Source organism: Neltuma alba, unplaced genomic scaffold (assembly GCF_004799145.2).
Source record: "Neltuma alba isolate B1F8T4 unplaced genomic scaffold, ASM479914v2 tig00013177_pilon, whole genome shotgun sequence".
Taxonomy (NCBI): Eukaryota; Viridiplantae; Streptophyta; class Magnoliopsida; order Fabales; family Fabaceae; genus Neltuma; species Neltuma alba.
In genome coordinates, this window is record NW_021637487.1 from 2,662 (window position 1) to 22,181 (window position 19,520).

Consider the following 19,520-nt stretch of genomic DNA (forward strand, 5'->3'; position numbering starts at 1 on the left):
TTCGTCATCGTAAGTGAAGTTCGCACATATATTCATGGTAATTTCAGCTGCTTCTGCTTCTTCGTCTTTCCAAGTTTCTGAGTCTACTGCAGAGCTTCCCAATATGGGCCTTCTGAAAAAGCTCAAACCGTGCAATTTTGTATTCATATGTTAGGCTAACTAACCAACCAAAGAGAAATTATGCTTCAGTATCTTAAGTTCTCAAAATAAACTGGGATTCTGCTTCTTTTCTGCCTAATTTCCACTGCTCTTATTGACTCATTGTTTCATGCACAGAGATGCTACCAAATAACATGTCTTTAGCCGCTGTGAGGGGACACAAAAAGAAAGCATATCAATGGCAAGCTTTATTCTAGGATTCTCGTGAGTGTAAGCAGAACTCGTACACAGAATCAGATGAAAAAGGCTTGGATGCAACTTTAAAGCGGTTCATTCTGATACAAGAACAAGGAGGAATCCTTTGAAGCTGCTTCCCAAGAAAGATGAAGATGCCTCTGGCCCTCCCTCTCATGGGACCTCTTGTGCTTCACGTCTCTCACCTTACTTTTTTGACCCTATTATTATCTCAATGAAACAAGCTGTATGCACTTAATTACAGGACCCAACTACTTCAACTTTATAGCCTAAAGATCCATGATCCTTTTCTGATCAAGCTGCGTCCCCAAGCTTAGCTGAACTTCCGCTTACAACTTTAGCTTTAGCTTTGTCATTCCCTTTGTTCTGTGTCTGCGTGCACGCGTGGGTTTATGTAATTGGATACAAGACAAAGGCTATCATGTACTCATGATATTATATTCACATGTAATCCGAAAGAAATCAACACTTGTATAAGAACAGGGCAAACCGTCCATACTGACACCGCATTGCATTAACTTACACAGTTTTTTTTTTTTTTTTAATTGAACAAAGTCTCAAACCGACGGAATATAAGTACACATTAATATCATAGTTTCGTAATCTAAGACAAAGAGAAGAAAGATGCATATCATAATATCCGGCAATCTTCACTTTTCTCTGGTGGTTAGTACCTAATCACAGTTTAATTAAACATAAATTAGTCATACACTGATGGTACGACAAGAAGTGTTAATGGGTTGGCTTCTTCCTGCAAGACCAAGCAGCTTCTTCTCCTCCTTGATGGCTGGATCTTGTAGCAAGAGAACCTTGTCCTTGTCTCTAACACCAACCATGTGTAGGTATTCTTCATCCTCTCTCTCTCTGCCTTTGAACAAGACCCTCTGCTCTCTGGGCTCCATCTTAGTTATCAGTGACAATATCATCTTTAATTCCCCTGCAACAAACAGTTCATCCACCACTTTAGTCAAATACCTCATGGGTTTTTCTCAATTACGCCTAAAGTCTGAAACTTCGGGCCATAAATATTAAATAACCAGTTGAACCAGGAGAAGATTAGAAAAAGTGGCAAGAAGGGAATTCATACCAAAGTTGAAGTAGCTTCGATGGAAATGTCATGCCAGTGAGACACAGTTGAAACTCTAATGGTGATGAGTCCCTCTCCTGCATTTTGACTGGTGTCCCTTTTCTGAACAAGCATGCCACCTGGACGAAGCTCCCATTTGATTTCACCCATGCTCCTGCAATCCTTCTCTGATGGGGCTGCTCTGTTTCCACTGCTCAGCTTGGAACTGCTTCTGCTAAACCTCATGGATCTTAGTTTCATCATCTTTCTCTGTCTGTCTCTGAGCTTTGTAGAAGAGGAAAAACCAGGTTGGTGAAGATGAAGATGGAGAGGCAAACGGGTTACATATATAAATACCAGCTAGAAAGCGTGGAAAAGGACAAAGATGGAAGCAAGAAGGCTTGAATAAAATAGAAGTCGCCCTTTTGTTGCAAGAAAGTAACACTTTTTTTTATTTCCTATCGTTTTTTTTTTTTGCAAATGGCCCAAGGCACAGAAGCACATGGGCAGTAGGTACTGATACATCAACACGCTTACTTAATTTATTTGTGGCCCAAGCATAATCCTAATGACTCAACTGGTCGGCTAGCTGGTCTTCTAAAGTGAAATACTCTTCCTATGAATATTCCAGTAAAGCTCTGAGAAAGCCCCCAAAATTTAATATTTTGGAATTGGGGATCATTCTTCAGACATAAAAACCAGAGCGAGTAAAGGAAAACTTGCACCGGGTGGTTTTACTTTCTGTAATGGCGGTTGGGCAGGCACTTATTTAAGGTATGAGCCCATGTGAAGCTAAGGTCAGAATGCTGCAGAAATGAAGGGATAAAACAAAATGAAGAAGAAATTAAAAGGAGAAAGAACAAACATTATAATAACAAAATGCAAGTATGAATTGGTTGGATCAGTTAAACGTTAAGACAAAAAAGAAGACAAAGGCACCTGGCAGCCCCTACATGTCCTATGACTGCGACACACATTTCCCCAATTATTGGATGAAATCCTTAATTCTTATCATCAATTAGTGCCATATATGCATGCACCATCCACTCATTGATAGTCCATTGGATATATATACCTTGTCCCCATTTTTAATCAAATCATCATATAATTCATGTTCGTGCGTTTGGACGTTTGTGTTCATACTCATTCAACTTTCTGGGGCATTGGATTGGAACAATAGGATCTAAAGCTCTGTGGTTCATCTGCAAGGCTCTTTTTATTTTTCCCCCCTAATTATTTAAGTTATGAATGTTCCCTATCTAATGAATATCCCCTGGTGGAAATTATGCTTATGTCTGAAATTCTTATACAACACTACAAGAACATCAAATAATTCATGTATATATTTATCCGATGATTGCTTCTATAATTAACGTAACTATCCAACATCCAAGAGATTGTGCTTGAGTACATATGAAAGATTGAAGACATTTTTGTGTTTTATTTATTTAGATTGATTTATACTACATAATCACAAACTTCTTGTCGTTTAGCCTCTTAAAGTTTCACAATTTTCATTTACTCCGGAAAAATAATTCCACAAATTTCTCACCCTAAGTGTGAAAAGACCTTTAATCTTAATTTATAAGAAAGCATTAGAAAACTTATTTAATATTCATTTCGAATAGTTTATAAATATTTTTTAATCATAATTTATAAAACGTACTTATAAATATTTATATTAATATTAATTGATGTCAAACAAGCCCTTAAACCTGTAATTTAAACTTAAAAAAAATTGCCTCGTAATTTTCGAAAGAGGAAGCGGGGATATGCTTTGGCACTGAAACGCCAGAGCTGCAGAACAAGAGTTTCATGTCTAGAAGAAGCAAGCATGTCGGCTCTCAAACTGAAGCCTCCCGACCTTAATTTTCCTATCTTCATGGACTCCTCCGATATTCTTTATTTCAGTAAACAACCACACAGAGCATTTCCCCAATCCATCACCACACTACCTCCACATCCCCAACCTTCTCTCTCCTACTTGTTCTTAGATTCTGTAACTTACACCAAAATAATTCGATCATCGGTTAAAACTGGATCTCTGATACATGGAAAACTTGCTCATGCTCACATGATCAAGACTTCCTTCCAACCCTGTTTATTCTTACTCAACAATCTTCTATACATGTATAGCAAATGCGGGGAATTATGCAATGCTCAAAACCTGTTTGACAAAATGTCCAAACGCAATGTCATTTCATATAATTCTTTAATTTCTGGGTATTCCCAGTGGGGTGTGCATGATAAGGTCATGCGTGCTTTCTGTCAGGCTAGAATGGGCGGTCTTAAACTCGACAAGTTTACCTATGCGGGCGCTCTGGGGGTTTGCGGTCATACTGGGGATATACAATATGGTAAGCTAATTCACAGCTTGGTTATTGTGGATGGATTGAGTAATCAAGTTGTTTTGGTTAATTCTCTTATTGATATGTACTCAAAATGCTGCCAGATTGAGCAGGCGAAATTGTTGTTTGAGACTTCCAAAGTCCTGGATGAAGTTTCTTGGAATTCAATGATTGCTGGTTATGTTCGATCACGTGTCAACGAGGAGGTTTTTGAGCTCCTTGTGAAAATGCATCGATCTGGGATGATGTTAAGTAGCTATACTTTAGGAAGTGTACTTAAGGCATGCTGCACCAAGGGTATGAATCGATTTGGTGAAACGCTTCATGGATACATAGTCAAGCTCGGTTTGGATATAGACGTTGTTGTAGGGACTGCATTGCTCGATATGTATGCAAAGAATGAAAACTTACTCAGTGCTATTCAAATTTTCAAGTTTACACCCAACCCTAATCTTATCACGTATAATGCTATGATTGCTGGCTTCCTGCAAGCAGGGACTAACTCCACTGAATACGCACGAGAAGCACTTCATCTTTTCTCTGAGATGAAAAGGCAACGAATGAAGCCCTCTAAATTTACATTCTCAAGCATACTCAAGGCTTGTATTGGCGATGAAACTTTTGAGGTTGGAAAGCAAATTCATGCTCAAATTTGTAAAAACAATCTTCAGTCTGATGAGTTCATTGGCAGCGCTCTAGTAGATTTGTACTCATTTTCTGGTTCGATTGAAGACGGGCTAAGGTGTTTCAACTCAACTCCTAAGTTGGATGTCGTCTCATGGACATCCATGATAGCAGGCTCTGTTCAAAATGGACAGTTTGAAAATGCCCTGTCTTTGTTCCATCAGCTCTTGGCATCTGGAATTAAACCAGATGAGTTTATCATATCTAGTGTGATGGGTGCTTGTGCAGATATGGCCACGGCAAGATCTGGAGGGCAGATTCAGAGTTATGCATTAAAATCTGGGACTGCCAATTTTACCATTGTTCAAAATTCACAGATTTGCATGTATGCAAAGTCCGGAGACATTGATTTGGCTAAGCAGACATTTCAGGAGACAGTGAGTGCAGATGTGGTATCCTGGTCAGTGCTGATATGTAGCACCGGACAACATGGATTTGCCAGAGAAGCTTTACAACTTTTTGAGTTGATGATTACTACTGGAATTGAACCCAATCAGGTCACATTTCTTGGGGTTTTGACTGCTTGTAGCCATGGAGGTCTAGTTGAAGAAGGACTACAGTTCTTTGAGACCATGAAGAAAGATTATGGCATAGCAGCTAGTGTAAAGCACAATGCTTGCATTGTTGACCTGTTGGGCCGTGCTGGGAGGTTAGAAGATGCCCAGAATTTCATCTTTGATTCAGGCTTTGAAAATGATCCAGTATTATGGCGTGCCTTGTTAAGTGCTTGCAAAGTTCATAACGACACTGTCATGGCAAAACATGTTGCAGACAGAGTAATAGAGCTCGAACCTCAAGCAGCTGCATCTTATGTGCTTCTTTACAATGTCTACAATGAAGCTGGGAAGGAGAAGCCTGCTTTAGAAGTTAGGAAGCTCATGCAAAATAGAGGGGTTAAGAAGGAACCTGGTATAAGCTGGATTGAAGTAGGAAGCAAAGTTTATTCTTTTGTGGTCGGAGATCACTCTCATCCAATGAGTCAATTGATTTACTCACGGTTGGAAGAAATGTTGGAAAAAATAAAGAGAATTGTCTCTGATAATGCGAAGCTTCCTTTGAGTATCTCAGGAGTTGAACTTAGTGGCAAAACAGGCCTGAAGGGCCACCACAGTGAGAAGTTAGCGGTAACTTTTGGAATACTCTTTCTACCAAAATCAGCGCCAGTGAGAGTGATGAAGAATTTGAGAGTCTGCAGTGATTGTCACACGATAATGAAGCTCATATCTGAAATAGAGAAGAGAGAAATAATTCTTAGAGATGCTATTCGTTTTCACCACTTCAGAGAAGGTTCTTGTTCTTGTAAAGATTACTGGTAGCAGACGACGTAGGATCAGTTCCAGGAACTAGGAAACAAAGAGCATTTGTATTCAGAGGATTAATTAGACAGGGAGGACTAGGAGAGAAATTGAAGATTTCTTCGATCATATGATAATTCTCTGAGGTGGTTTAATAAACACATACACACAAGCAGTCGCCATTATGCAGGCGTGTGGAAAAGGAAATCTTTGTTAGACATGGTTGAAACTTTGAATTTTTGTATGAACTCGTGAAAGGATCTAAGCTTAAAGAGTGAAAAGAGCATAATAATTGTACATCAGAAAAAGTTAGCTCTTGTTTCATTGCTTCTTGCATTTCAAGTGGTAAGAACAATGTTCAATTACTCCTTGTATGTCTGTAGTTTTACTTTATTCTGAATATACTTTACTTTAATCTCTGCAATTTAGAAATTTGCAATTAAATATTCTAATCTTTTAAAAAACGTTTAATTGTTCCCGTAAACTTCTTCCAGTATATTGTTAATTTTGTTAACGAGGCCGACTAATCCCATTATACAATCTATACACCAAGATAGTGCTTTTGCTTGGAAACAGCAGGGTACAAATCACGATCCTTGCTCTACACCAAAAAAATGACGTGCTAAATTCTAGACTTGCTGCCTGCAAAATTCACCAATTAATGGTGTGGGGAAAACATTCTTCAAATATCAAGATATAAATCTAGTCCCTGAATAAAATAATTAGGCTTCTGAAATATGAAACGAAAAGGAGAGAAAGATGCGGAAGCTACACGCGTTGTGCCGTTGTCGGTCTGAAACTGGTCAATACTGCTTCCTCCTCGTCCCCACACCGTGTCCCCCACCGTTTTTCTCACATCGAAAATGTTAAACCAAAAAAATCTGGGGCATTCCGAGAATTGAACTCGGGACCTCTCGCACCCTAAGCGAGAATCATACCACTAGACCAAATGCCCTTGCTGTTCGGCTGTTGAAGAAAAACTAATATATCTGTTTTCCTCCGCCGTCGCTCTTTCTCTTTTTATTTCTTATTTTAAATCGTTGAAATTTTGAAATAGTTTTTTGAAAATTTTTAAAACCCAAAAAATTTTATGACATTAATAGCTTTTTCCTTTTTATTATTATATTACTGTGGTTTGGTGGATTTTTGTTTCTTTCTTTTGCAACACATACGAAACTGAAAAATAAACGAGAAAAAAAAAAAAAAATCAAAGGCATGAATATTAGGCACGATTAATGATAATAACTCAAAAAAAAAAGGTAGAGTATAATATTAAATGACCTGTGGGCTGTACATGCATCCAAACTCGTTATGTGTTGTACAAGAATCTCTCAAAAGAGTTTGGTTTCTCTCATTTTGTGAAGTTACAATTAATGGGGAGAAAAGAAACCACATGAATGCTTGTAAGACTCTATATATCCCCTAAATATATGTCTATAAATATAATAAGGATTTCATAATTATAACAATAAACCATTATTTAAAACCAAATATGCATGCATCCATGCGTGGCCGGCCGATAGCATCTAAATGAGATCAGAAGCATCGTAGTCCACGAAACCATCGGGGCCGGGAGCTGCGGCGTCGCTACCAGATGGCGAGGGGGCGTCGACGTCATCGGGAAGGTCGTAGTACTGGATGCGGTTGTCGACGACAGACGGTGAAGGTGCTGAAGAGGGAGAGGCCCAAGGAGCCGATATTGAAGGAGAAGAAGAAGATGATGATGATGATGAAGATGAAGGAGAAGGAGAAGACGAGGGCGAAGATGAGGGAGAGGAAGAAGGAGAAGGTGAGGGAGCCACGTCGGAGACGGCGACGGCCACGCAGAGCAGGGCTGTAAGGGTGGCGAGCTGAAGTGGGGCGAAAGCCAAAGCCATATTTAATTTTTCTGACCTCCGGAGTACGATGACGACAGAAGTTATTTGATTTACAGTAATTCCACGAAGAGATATAGGGCGAATTGCAGAGAAAGATGACGAGTGAGAATGATGAACATGAATGGGCAAGTATGAGGAAGGTGGCTCCTTTATATTTATAGGTTTGGAAGAGCGGAAGCCTGTGGTGGATACATGACAGAGACTCCTCGTCTTTCTCATACTGTTATTAATCTGCAACGTTGGTTAATTATAGTTTTTTCACTCCTTTTTTTTTCATTTTTATTATTGTTACCTTTTTTAATTCTCATCTGTGTTTAAAAATTATACGGGTGGGTCTGTAAACATTAGTTTTATGCTAAGTGATGTTGTTTATTACTATCTCCGGTCCTAAATAAAAGAGATAGTTGACTAGTTTGAATAGATTAAAAAAATAAGTTAAGTTAGTTATTTGTGATAAATATGTATTGTCTTTCTTAAATATCCTTACTAATCAAATTTATTAGCTAGAACTACTGTTATTAGAAGACTATCTCTGAAAAAAAATAGATAAATATGAGAGACAAAATAGATTGATATCTTATATTTAGGATTAAAATAAAAGCTAAACAAGATCTTATATTACCGCAGACCAAGGGGCACACAAGTTTAGTAACGTAAGAGAAAAAGACCTTGGTAGAGTGATGATGTATAAATGTGTGCGTGTGTCTATACATACATACATATATAATAAATAGAGTGATGCATTTTGTAATAATGGGCTTTATAAGTGAAATAATGAGTGCATGTTTGGAGACGTGATGGATGAATGAGTCCCACTTCCCACATCATCATCAACATCAACCTCCAAGTTCAAACCCCTTTTGCAACAATATGGATAGATACCTTTGACCCCAGTGCCAATCATCTTTTGCTCCACGATTGACGCCAGAAAGTGGCTCACTCCAAATTCCCATTTTATTTTATTTTTCTCATCTTGACACTAATGCGCATATATATATATATAACATGCTTGTTTCTAATATACATATAATGCTGACTCCCCCCCCCCCCCACATCATTATTAAGGTAACTTTTAGTACAGCTTTGTCCGAACAGAGAATGAAGACAACGTAATGCACATGGACTGGATCGCATCATTTCAAAGCTCTTCTTATACTTTCAATATTATATTGTGTGTTTGATCTCATCATTCATATGAACTGAATAATGTTCCCTTTTTCATATAAATAGCTCCACATCTAGCAGAACATAGATGGGTTAGATTGAGTGAGACCAGAGAAAGCAGATAAACAAAGCTTGAGTTGCCAAATAAAACTGTCCTATGGTTAAGAGGCCATAGGCGTGCACATGAAAAGTTGAAATATCATTGAATCAAAACCAACAACACTTGCTGCCCTTGCTTTCCATTGCACAGACCTATGTTACCAATATGTGTGTGTGTTGCTATTCGCACCACACAAATTTTGAAAAGCAAAAGCTAGAGGTTATGACTTGTAAAATAAAACAAATAACTAGTGAAACTGCTGGCAAATGAAAGCCACCAATCCCAGACGAAACTGATTTTTCTGGTTTCTTATGGTTAACTTTCGCTTGCTTTCCCAACAGTTATAGTGTCATATATATCAGCAACTCATGCCCTTCCTGCATGTGAGTACACCAGCAGTCATGGTCATGGAGCCAACAAGAGAAGAAGGTCTGGCGCTGAGACTTGAAGCCCTAGCGTAGCTTGAAGAAGCGCCGGCACCAGATTGCCTGAAATAAGCTCCGTTCAAGAACAAGTCACCTTCTGATCTCCAGTTCCAGTTCATCCACTCTCCTTCTGCGGCATCCTCGTGCTTCGTCACCTCCTTACTAAACCTGTTATCTGGTGCCAGAAACCTATTCCCCTGGCTGTTTATGGTAGGATTCGCACTCCCACCTATCGCATACATTTCCCAGTGTGTATAATCATTGTTCACCACATGAAAATACCCGTGCCTACACCTGCAACAACGTTGTTGTAATTAAACCACCACATCACTCTGCCATCAAAGCACAAATCTGAGTTTGAGACAATGAAGTTTGATTATTATATACGTACCTTGGCATTCTCTGCACGAGGCCTTCTCCGAAGTGATTGAAGGCGATAGTGACCTGCATGTCCTTGTCCTGAGTGTAAGAATCACTGTGGCCTAAGAGCATGACTTTATCATGGTGGGTCATGTAGTTGTTGGAGATAGTGATGGCTGTGGATCCATGGATTGCGTCAATGAGCCCGTCGCGGCAATTAGAGAGCGAGCAGTGGTCCACCCAGATATGCCTGGAATTAAATATGGAGATTCCGTCCCCGTCGGACACCGTCCACCACCCATAGTGGCGAGGAGAGTCTCTGATATCGGCGTGCCCGGTGGGCTTACAATCATGAACGTGAATGCCGTGAATGATAATGTTGCTAACGTAATGTATCGTTATGCATCCGCCGCCTGCAATGTGAACACTCGCTCCCCTTCCGTCAATGGTCTTGAACGAGTTCATCACCAGCTCTTGCTTTAGGGTTATCACCATGTCTCTCTTGAAGATAATCCATAACGGCTCGTCTTGTATGACGGCATGTCTCAGAGTTCCTGGCTTAGGGTTCACCGGGTCGTCGTCTCCGGAGTCTGTCACCACATAGACTCGACCGTTTCTTCCTCCCATGGCGTCCTTGCCGAACCCGATGGCGCAGTCGGCTAGCCTCTGCCGGTTCCCCTCCCAGTTCGGGTCGCACCTCCAGCAGTCGTCGATGGGGTTGCCGGTGCCACATGATAAATACCCCAAATTTCTTCTAGAGGCATTGATTCTTCTGCAACAATAATAATAACGACAATGTGAGACCATTAACTTGTTGAAGCTAATTTATAATCATGCACTAGTACTGGAATGGTGATGAATTACCTGTGCACGTCTTGTACAACTAGCTCAGGGTCTAGAACTGCGACGCAGGAAACAATGAGAGGGAGACAGAAAAGAAGAAGAAAGCAAGCTGCGAGAGGAGGCATCTTCGCTTTGAGCGTTTCTGATGAACAAAGTGTGGAAGTGGCGGGGGATTTCAGGTGGAGGAGTGGGGTTTTGAAGGAAGAAAAGCCGAGAGTAATGGCGTGATTAATAGGACAAAGTGGGGTCCATATTATCGTAATTTCTGGTTTTTGATTCGTATTTTTTCCACTGACGAAGAAGAAACAGCCGGTTTTGAGGCCAGAGTCAGTTTGAAACCGTTACATATATTACCTCCGTGAAATCAAAATATTCAAGCTCCTCAAGTCAAATTGGTTGACCTCTGTCGCCAACCTTGTAAAGGTCTTATTCTCACTGTAGTCACCAAACCACCTTAAATCATGGCATGTTCAGCTACAGGGTGATATCCAAACCGCCTCATTTATAAGCGTAATATATGCAAGTTTCAGATATGAACTGAACTGGTTCTGTGTCTGTGCATGGCTAAATCAAACATGCGTGTTCCTAGCTTATTATTCCTTAATTTCCAGTGAGTAATTTTAGTTTATCCGTAGGAGTAATAGTAGTTACATTACATTCGTGGGTCATTAGTTGTTGTTTGTCTTGTAATAACACATAATTAATGGGTAGAAAATTAAAAAAAAAAAAAAACTAGTCACTTGATCGACAGTACCATAATAGCAGTACCACAAACAAACAACCAAATAGCTTTATCCTTTGTGCGTGTTAGTTGGGCGACACAAAAGTTATTTTTTCACCTTTGGGCCAATTGAAGGTACTGATTTTGCCACTTCTATAATTGGGACATTTTTTCTTGACCCTCCTGTAATTGTAATTAATATGATTGCTGTCTTTGACTTTTTACTCAGTCATTCACACACACAGAGACCAACTTCCTCATCACCTCATTCACATGCTCTCTCTCTCTGTTCTTTGCTTTGATATATTCGGTTATATTGATTTTGTTCAATTATTTTTTAAGAGAATGGATGAATCATTATGTGCCAGCTTAGCCAGCTTGGACATCTTATCGCAGAACAATCCCATATGATGTATTTCTTGCTTTTCCCCACTGACTGCGGAACATATTTCTCATGCAAATGATATATTTTACACTTAAATAATTTCTTTTAAATAATACTACCTCTGGCCCTTAATATAAAATCTTATTTAACTTTTATTTTGGTCTTAAATATAAGACCCTAATCTACTTTATCTCTCATATTTATTTATTCTTTACTAAGGTAGTTCTTATAATAATGATAATACAGTTGATTAGCCATAATATTTAGGAAAGACAACACTTATTTATTATAAATAACTAACTTAACTAATTTTTTTAAATATATTCAAATTAATTAATTAGTTCTCATATTAAGAACTGGAAGAAGTGTGATTTAACTGAAAGTCCAACAAATTGATTATAACAGAATTGGTAGTTGTACGGTGAATCAGGCAAATGTGAGTTTAGAGTATCTTCAAGTAAAATGGTCGTGACTTATCTACATGCATATATTAGGACAAGAAAAAATGAGGGACAAAAAAAAAAAAAAAGAAACTTTGCCAGCTTAACTCAATAATAACCAGAGATGGGTCAACTATTTAAATTATCAAAATTTTAATCGCATATATGAATATTTTCTTTGGGTAAAAAAGGAAGAGGTGGTGAGAAATACAAGTACTATGCGTGTGTATTTTCATGGTAAATGAGTTTTCTTTCCCTGACTAGTGAGAGAGTAATTTAAATCATTTTTTTTACCAACTAATTTGAATCATTTTCATTTATAACAATTCTGTGATTGTCATTGAAAAGTTGAAAAGCGACATTAAAAAAAAAAAAAAGGCCCCTTTTTTTTAATTTTTATTCTCCCCCTGCCCGAATTTTTCGCTCTGTTTTGAACTTTTGCTCCACATTCCGTACAGAACACGTTAAATTGTTAGAGCTGTGATCGTCGATATCTTGGTGGGTTGCTTACGACTGATCGCAACTGAAAAGCCGGTCCAAAATATGTAATTATTGCACTTAAACTCGATGGAACAATCTAGAAATGTTACTGTAAATGCCAACTAACCTGCTTTTTTAGTATGATCAGGATCCAAACATCAGGGGCTCCCCCCCCCACCCCAATTTTATCAAGATGCAGACCCAATCACTCTGTTAAGTTGCCCGAAAATATGATGACTCTGTTCCAGTAGATTTCCAAGTACTCATAGTTTAGTTTAACATTTAAAAAGCCAAAGTAGGAAATATAATAATTAGTCCAGTTCAGGTCTTCAGGACACCCATAATCTGTGGAAGTTGGGAAGCAAACTAAAAAAATTGACAAAAAAAAAGGGGAAAAAAAAAGACTCAAGGGAAACAAAAAGACGAGATTGTTGTTGTATTTGCATGTACCTATGCTGGAGTAGGACAGAAGACGTAGCTGTCAAAGTCACAAAAAGCTGAGCTATAACATTGAAGGTATCACCAGTTTTAAACTGGAAAATTGATGACCATTGTTTATGACGAAGTGTGCGTGTTGATCTCCGCCCAAATGAGGCCTTCTCTTTGCTTTTATCCAGCCTCATGATCTTCCTCTGAACTCTCTGTACCATTCATTCCTCATTCTCCCTCTGGAACTGTTTGTTCTTCAATATGGCTCCAGCACAGGACAGTACTGAGAATAACGCTTCATATACATACAAAGTCACTGTGATTGGAAGTGGCAATTGGGGCAGTGTTGCTTCTAAGCTTATCGCCTCCAATGCTCTCACCCTCGCTTCCTTTCATGGTACTTTTCTATGATTCATTTTGTGCTTTCTGTAAAATCTTGAATCTGCATCTTGATGTACTGTATGATTAATTTAGATGAAGTTAGGATGTGGGTGTACGAGGAGACGTTACCTAGTGGCGAGAAACTCACAGATGTTATCAATCGAACTAATGTAAGTAGAAGACATGTGCGTCACTCTAGCTGTGCATGTAAATACATCAGTCCAATAATGTGTCCTACGGTACTTACACAGGAAAATGTTAAATATCTCCCTGGAATTAAGCTTGGAAAAAACGTAGTTGCAGATCCAGACCTTGAAAATGCAGGTGGTAATATATTTCTTTTTCTTGTTCATACGGGACACTATTCATTAATCACTTTTATCGTTAGGGGATTGGTGGTTAAATTGACTGGGTAATTATGCAGTGAAAGATGCCAATATGTTGGTGTTCGTGACCCCACATCAATTCATGGAAGGGATATGCAAGAAGCTAACTGGGAAAATTGGGACAGATGCAGAGGCTATTTCCCTAGTGAAAGGTATGGAGGTCAAGATGGAAGGACCATGCATGATCTCTAGTCTCATCTCCCAGCAACTAGGAATCAATTGTTCTGTTCTTATGGGAGCCAACATAGCAAATGAGGTAGTTAGAAGAACCTTTAGTTAATTTCTATGATAAACACATAATGCCCCTTGGCTGTTGACTAAATAATTCTGTTTACACATACAGATAGCCGTAGAGAAATTTAGTGAAGCAACAGTTGGATATAGGCAGAACAAGGATGTTGCAGAAAGATGGGTTCAATTGTTTAGTACTCCCTATTTCATTGTCACAGCTGTGAGTGCATCACATTGTCTTATTGATGCACAACAAAACTGGTTAAAATTACTCAATCAAGAGGGTCTTTGTCAAGTAAATTTTGACATGGCACAAACAATGAAGATTGTGCCTTATCAGTCATATGATCATGAGTACTTCCTAATAATTATAAGACGTTAAGATTTGCTTCTTCTTCTTTTTTCATTTTTTTATTTAATAAACAGGTCCAGGATGTTGAAGGAGTGGAACTGTGTGGAACTCTGAAAAATGTTGTCGCCTTGGCTGCAGGTTTGTAGTTTGTAGTACAGTACTGTGCTCTCGTTTTCAACTTTGTAAATGACCAAGAAATAAACACAAATGGGACAGGTTTTGTTGATGGCTTGGAAATGGGAAACAATACAAAAGTAAGTTTCAAGGATGTCATCTTCAGAAGGTTTCCAAAACTTGATCCTTATTTTCTATCTGATTTTGCCCATGACCATATGCTTAGGCAGCAATAATGCGACTTGGTCTGAGAGAAATGAAGGCATTTTCGAAGCTGTTGTTTCCGACTGTTAAGGACAGCACTTTTTTTGAGAGTTGTGGTGTAGCTGACCTTATCACGACATGCTGTAAGGAACTTTACTGACTTCACTTTGCCCCTCGTTACTTCCTTGGTATTTATCCCAAGTTAAAACCATATCTTCTGTGACAGTGGGTGGAAGAAACAGGAAAGTTGCTGAGGCTTTTGCAAAGAATGGAGGGAAGAGGTTGGTTTGTCCTCATTCAAGGGTATCTCTCTGGTGAGAAAAGGAGAGTTCTTTGTCCAACGTTTCTGCTTCTTTTCTTACAGGTCTTTCGATGAGCTTGAAGCAGAGATGCTGCAGGGGCAAAAGTTGCAGGTGCGTACATGAAACTATCTATTACAAACTGTAAAATCATGTGCATTGGTCGTACAGAGTATTTTATTAAGTCTAACCAGTTGCAATTATAACTGTATAATTACTTCTCTTTTCGTCCTAACTCAAGTTTCTTGCACCTAGGGTGTCTCCACTGCAAGAGAAGTTTATGAGGTTCTGACACATCGTGGATGGCTGGAGTTGTTTCCCCTCTTCTCAACCGTGCATGAGATATGCACTGGCCGCCTTCCCCCATCAGCCATAGTTGAATACAGCGAGCGGTAACCCAGATCCTCATGACCTAATGCTATGGAAAATAATGGTTTCTTGCAGCAGAAGTTGCATTTATGATTCCAAGAAAAGTTGACTACAGGCATGCATGTGCAATAGGCCTTAGGTATGCATGTGCATCAACCGTGGAAGGACTGTGTAACTCTACACGGCTTTTCCCCACCAAAATCTCAGGCCAACAGAAAAGTTGACTCTTTCATCATGTATTATTTTGCCACTTTAATTTTTACAAGAAATAGATATGCCTAGAATAAAGAGGTAAAGTGTAATTTCAGATTAAAAAGGTTTTCTGGCTTTTAGAATTTATGAACTGAACTGTTAGTTCAGAGTTTAAAACGTCTGATTGATAATATACTCCAAGAAATTCACAAAGGGGAAGAAAGGCCGAACCATCTAAGGGCTCGTTTGGTACACAGTACACGATAAAGCATGATAATATAAATGGAAAGTGAATCCCAATGTAAAGCCAAACCCTTCTTTTGATGCAAATTGCTATTAACATATATTCATAAACCATGCTACGACCTATGATATAAAGAAGGAGGAAGAAAAATGCAGAAAGACAACCAATACAAGAATCAAATTTGGTTATAATAAGAATTATCCAGTCCTAATTCTATCCAGCCGGTCAACACTCTTCCGCGCCTTTTCCAATTGAAGGTCAATGCTCTTTCGAGACTTCTCATGACAGTCTACGCTTCTCCGAGACCTTTCCACATGATCAAAGGAAATTCGCAATTTCTCTAGCTTATCAGCATTATTAGTCAAACTTCTCAGTTTTTCTGGCCTATCTGTGCTCTTCCTTGGTTTCTCTCTCCGATCAGTGCTCTTTCTACTAACTTCAAGTATATCAGTACTCCTTCGAGGCTGTTCAAATTGATCTGTGCTCATCCTAAAACTGTATCTTTGAGATTGGTACTTCTCAACAGAGGTTATAAACTTCTTTAGATGCCTGATATACTCGGGATAGAGCTCCAAATTACAGTGCTTACCTCCCTTGAGCCACAGCGGTTCATACTTCTCTTTACATAGCTCCCATAGTTGCTTACCATGGGAGCAATCCACGACTTCATCTGAAGTTCCCTGCAACATATATGAATAGGGACAATCACAACCACAAAATTTCAGATTCATCACTGTACAAATATTTGTGAGTATGTCATATTGAGACGAATAAACCTTGTTTATATTTGAACCATCTGGCAAATCAGAAAAAATAAATATTGATAGCCAACAACTTAGTGTTAACTAAAGATCTATAGTCTAAACTTCAAATATTTCTACCAGCTAATTAATGCATTTTTCGCTAAACAGACTAGTGCTATAATAAAGAGGCAAACAGAGTTTGAAAGATTGTAGATAATTTATTCACAATGTGTTCCAGTTTAGCAAATAGTATAAGGAGGAGATAAAATATAAAACAGAAGGTTCCTTAAAAGGTATTTATCATAGCCTCTATGGCAAGCATACGAACTAGATCTCACTAATGTCAGCATGAAGCACCATTTCAGAGTACTTAATCCCAAGCTAAGCCTATTAACACTCAAGTATAGGTGCAGATAAATAGGATAGAATTAAAAAATAACTTGCAATGTCAACTTACATGAATTATGAGAACTGGACAATTAACATGTGGAATTTTGTCGATGTTCTGTTCAATAACATAAAGTAGTGTTAGACAATATTAAGGAATTCACGTTCCACTGAATCAGGAATATTTGATCAAAAATGTTCACATATGATGATTAGAAATCAATACCTTGTATATGTCAAACCAGTAAGTACGCTTTACTGGATACATGACCCTTAAACCAGAAAGTATGGGACTATGCAGAACAACAGCTCTCAATTGTGGCAATCTAACTGCAAGATCCAAAGTAGGGCCACTGCCAACAGATTGCCCGTAAAGAATTACGTCTTCGGGCTTTGTGCCATAGCTTTCTTCTAGACACTTATATGCAGCCTCAATATCTGCATAAGTATTCTGCTCACTTGGCTGCATTTCAAGAAAATTGTGGCCTTCAGCTGATGTTATTAGCCCAGCCACGACAAACACAAATGCAAGACAAAACATTTTTACAACAATAACAAGCATTTCATCTTACAGACCTTCCCCGATGACTGGCCGTACCCAGAATAATCGTAGCTGCACAAAATTGTAGAATGTGTTAGGAAGAACTGCAGCTTAAAACCTCAAACTTCATGAAGAGCAGAAGTGAGATAGATTATTCTGTTTACAATACTGCCTGTACAGATAGATATAACTTCAGAAACTTTTCTCCACAAAAGGTAGTAAATGAATTTAACCAATTTCACCAAATGATAACCAGAAACGAGTATGATGATTGGAGTAGGAACATAATTGTCGATGCACACATCAATAAAGTTACAGGAGTAAAAGTGACAGTGGTTGTGGATGCAGCGGGATCGCACGTTTAAAAGATAGAGAAAACACAACATTACGACAAAACCGATATCTTATCAATTCCTTGTCCATGAAATCAAACAATTCATCCGTGAAGAACTCACTCTCAGGATCATCTTAAAGGATCAACAAATTCCACACTTTTCAATTAAGCCTGTGATGCTAATGAATATTAAACAGGAATTACAATCGAAATTAAGTTAACCCCATTGTTAATTTACTCAGGATCGTAGCTTAAGAAAACAGAGTATCGCATAGGGATTGAAATAAAATAAGCTAAACTCAGGAAACCAGAAACCAAAAACGACATTAAAAAAATATGGGAGAAAGAAACCATCAAAAGCCGAAAACTGGAGGTATAAAGTTACTCGGAATAGACAAAAGCGAAGGAGTACCCCATGAGATTGACGCGTAAGTGGATGCTGAGCTGAATGAAGAGGTCGTACATCTGGCCTAGATCGGCAGCATTACCGTGAGAATAGAGGAGAGTAGAGGTGGCCATGGGATGCCGGATGTACAATGCCACTATCTCGGTGCCACGACGCGTGGGCAGCTTGAGAATTTCGACGTTCTCGCGGTGAGGAAAAGGGCTGAGAAGCAGAAGCCCAGTAACTTCGTCAGTCACCAATTTATAGGACGGTGGATTCGGCGGGAAGAAGGCGAACTTCGCCGCCATAGACGATGTTACGCCACCCATCACACTCCCTCTCTCTTCTCTCTTCTGTCTGAATTCTCTCACCGGAATAACTAATACAGAACTTCACTGCTTCAGCATAACACACTCTCCCTCTCTCTCTCTCTCACTATCTTTTCTTATTTATCTTCTAAGAAGAAGCCTTTTGCAACAGAAAACTGAGGAAAGAGAAAGCTTCTTTTAGAGGGAATGGAGTGTGCAGAACTTAAAATTGTATTAATCTAATCTAATTTCCTAATAAAATGCAAAAGTAATAAAGATAAGTGGGAAAATCCTAAACAAATGATTGTTGTGGGGGAGAAAAAGGTATGAATCTCCTTCTCTGCAGCTTCTTTGTTGATGAGATCAAGAGGGGGTGCTTGAAATGTACGTAATAGGGATGACTTTAGAGCATGACGGTGAAAGAGAGCTTATTTGAGAGAGACTTTTACATTTACATCATCGAGCAGCAGCGTGTAAGCACCAGTGCGTCTCACAATGATGCTTCCCCTTCTGTTTGCGTAACACCCACCCAACCCCCTTCCTCCTCCTCCTCCTTTTCTTTTATACCATTCTTCATCATTGTGTTTCTTCTAATCTCCTGTATTTACCATTTATCATCACCTTTTCCCCCATCTTAAAATATTCACTTCTATTGGACAAATTCTCTCTTGCATATTTAACTGTTTAGCACTGAAGTGCTTTTTTTCCTTTCACTGTTCCGTGTTGATTTTCTCTAATATTACTTCTTAATATAAAATTCCGTTTAATTTTTATGTTGGTCTTAAAATATAAGACCCCGATTCATTTTGTCTTTCATATTTGGTCAATTTTTTTTAAGATAATCCTTCTAATAATTATAGTTTTAACTAACATACTTAATGAGTAAGGATATTTTAGGAAAGACGATACATATTTATTACAAATAACTAATTTAACTTTTTTTTAATTTTTTTAAATTAGTTAACTGACTCTTATAATTATAATTAGGAGTGGAAGTAGTAACATCCAAATTATTCTTCTTTTTTTTCAAACGTTCCACCACTAACTGAGCTCCACGTGCAAGGAACCTGTTTTTGATT

General features: G+C 38.6%; 5 protein-coding genes and 1 non-coding gene across 6 annotated transcripts; 2 read left to right on the forward strand and 4 right to left on the reverse strand.

The window, feature by feature from the left end:
- Positions 1-567: 567 nt before the first annotated feature.
- LOC114735100 (BAG family molecular chaperone regulator 2-like) lies at positions 568-1,824 on the reverse strand. Its single transcript, XM_028922765.1, has 2 exons — positions 1,443-1,824; positions 568-1,293 (listed from the first exon to the last, which is right to left on the reverse strand). Exons 1-2 carry the CDS (start codon positions 1,682-1,684, stop codon positions 1,059-1,061), a joined length of 477 nt encoding a protein of 158 aa, XP_028778598.1. The 5' UTR covers positions 1,685-1,824; the 3' UTR covers positions 568-1,058.
- Positions 1,825-3,520: 1,696 nt separating this feature from the next.
- LOC114735098 (pentatricopeptide repeat-containing protein At3g13880-like) lies at positions 3,521-5,923 on the forward strand. The gene is made up of 2 exons (XM_028922763.1): positions 3,521-3,777; positions 3,873-5,923. The coding sequence occupies exons 1-2, from the start codon at positions 3,664-3,666 to the stop codon at positions 5,766-5,768; spliced, it is 2,010 nt and encodes a 669-aa protein (XP_028778596.1). The 5' UTR covers positions 3,521-3,663; the 3' UTR covers positions 5,769-5,923.
- A 707-nt stretch (positions 5,924-6,630) lies between these two features.
- Positions 6,631-6,702, reverse strand: TRNAP-AGG (transfer RNA proline (anticodon AGG)). The gene has a single exon. It is a non-coding gene; the product is annotated as a tRNA-Pro (tRNA).
- A 2,263-nt stretch (positions 6,703-8,965) lies between these two features.
- LOC114735101 (pectate lyase-like) lies at positions 8,966-13,192 on the reverse strand. Its single transcript, XM_028922766.1, has 4 exons — positions 12,993-13,192; positions 10,538-10,807; positions 9,705-10,445; positions 8,966-9,607 (listed from the first exon to the last, which is right to left on the reverse strand). The coding sequence occupies exons 1-4, from the start codon at positions 13,190-13,192 to the stop codon at positions 9,247-9,249; spliced, it is 1,572 nt and encodes a 523-aa protein (XP_028778599.1). The 3' UTR covers positions 8,966-9,246.
- A 40-nt stretch (positions 13,193-13,232) lies between these two features.
- Positions 13,233-15,384, forward strand: LOC114735102 (glycerol-3-phosphate dehydrogenase [NAD(+)]). The gene is made up of 11 exons (XM_028922767.1): positions 13,233-13,368; positions 13,446-13,522; positions 13,604-13,676; positions 13,777-13,994; positions 14,082-14,189; positions 14,396-14,459; positions 14,538-14,575; positions 14,662-14,782; positions 14,866-14,920; positions 15,004-15,052; positions 15,194-15,384. The coding sequence occupies exons 1-11, from the start codon at positions 13,233-13,235 to the stop codon at positions 15,332-15,334; spliced, it is 1,080 nt and encodes a 359-aa protein (XP_028778600.1). The 3' UTR covers positions 15,335-15,384.
- A 372-nt stretch (positions 15,385-15,756) lies between these two features.
- LOC114735099 (alpha/beta hydrolase domain-containing protein 17B) lies at positions 15,757-18,887 on the reverse strand. The gene is made up of 5 exons (XM_028922764.1): positions 18,161-18,887; positions 17,450-17,486; positions 17,100-17,336; positions 16,944-16,991; positions 15,757-16,423 (listed from the first exon to the last, which is right to left on the reverse strand). The coding sequence occupies exons 1-5, from the start codon at positions 18,460-18,462 to the stop codon at positions 15,941-15,943; spliced, it is 1,107 nt and encodes a 368-aa protein (XP_028778597.1). The 5' UTR covers positions 18,463-18,887; the 3' UTR covers positions 15,757-15,940.
- Between the last annotated feature and the right edge of the window lie 633 nt (positions 18,888-19,520).

What these genes read in the sequence shown, in the direction of transcription:
- LOC114735100 (XM_028922765.1), bottom strand. Translation starts at nt 1,684, where the DNA reads ATGATGAAACTAAGATCCATGAGGTTTAGCAGAAGCAGTTCCAAGCTG. An exon ending in ATCGAAGCTACTTCAACTTT is followed by an intron (nt 1,294 to 1,442) that starts GGTATGAATTCC and finishes ACTGTTTGTTGC; the next exon opens with AGGGGAATTAAAGATGATAT.
- LOC114735098 (XM_028922763.1), top strand. Translation starts at nt 3,664, where the DNA reads ATGATAAGGTCATGCGTGCTTTCTGTCAGGCTAGAATGGGCGGTCTTA. An exon ending in TACTGGGGATATACAATATG is followed by an intron (nt 3,778 to 3,872) that starts GTAAGCTAATTC and finishes AAATGCTGCCAG; the next exon opens with ATTGAGCAGGCGAAATTGTT.
- LOC114735101 (XM_028922766.1), bottom strand. Translation starts at nt 13,192, where the DNA reads ATGGTACAGAGAGTTCAGAGGAAGATCATGAGGCTGGATAAAAGCAAA. An exon ending in GTTGTACAAGACGTGCACAG is followed by an intron (nt 10,446 to 10,537) that starts GTAATTCATCAC and finishes TTATTGTTGCAG; the next exon opens with AAGAATCAATGCCTCTAGAA. An exon ending in CTCGTGCAGAGAATGCCAAG is followed by an intron (nt 9,608 to 9,704) that starts GTACGTATATAA and finishes ACGTTGTTGCAG; the next exon opens with GTGTAGGCACGGGTATTTTC.
- LOC114735102 (XM_028922767.1), top strand. Translation starts at nt 13,233, where the DNA reads ATGGCTCCAGCACAGGACAGTACTGAGAATAACGCTTCATATACATAC. An exon ending in TGTTGTCGCCTTGGCTGCAG is followed by an intron (nt 14,460 to 14,537) that starts GTTTGTAGTTTG and finishes CAAATGGGACAG; the next exon opens with GTTTTGTTGATGGCTTGGAA. An exon ending in TGACCTTATCACGACATGCT is followed by an intron (nt 14,783 to 14,865) that starts GTAAGGAACTTT and finishes CTTCTGTGACAG; the next exon opens with TGGGTGGAAGAAACAGGAAA.
- LOC114735099 (XM_028922764.1), bottom strand. Translation starts at nt 18,462, where the DNA reads ATGGGTGGCGTAACATCGTCTATGGCGGCGAAGTTCGCCTTCTTCCCG. An exon ending in TTACGCGTCAATCTCATGGG is followed by an intron (nt 17,487 to 18,160) that starts GTACTCCTTCGC and finishes AATTTTGTGCAG; the next exon opens with CTACGATTATTCTGGGTACG. An exon ending in GTCCAGTTCTCATAATTCAT is followed by an intron (nt 16,424 to 16,943) that starts GTAAGTTGACAT and finishes TATATGTTGCAG; the next exon opens with GGAACTTCAGATGAAGTCGT.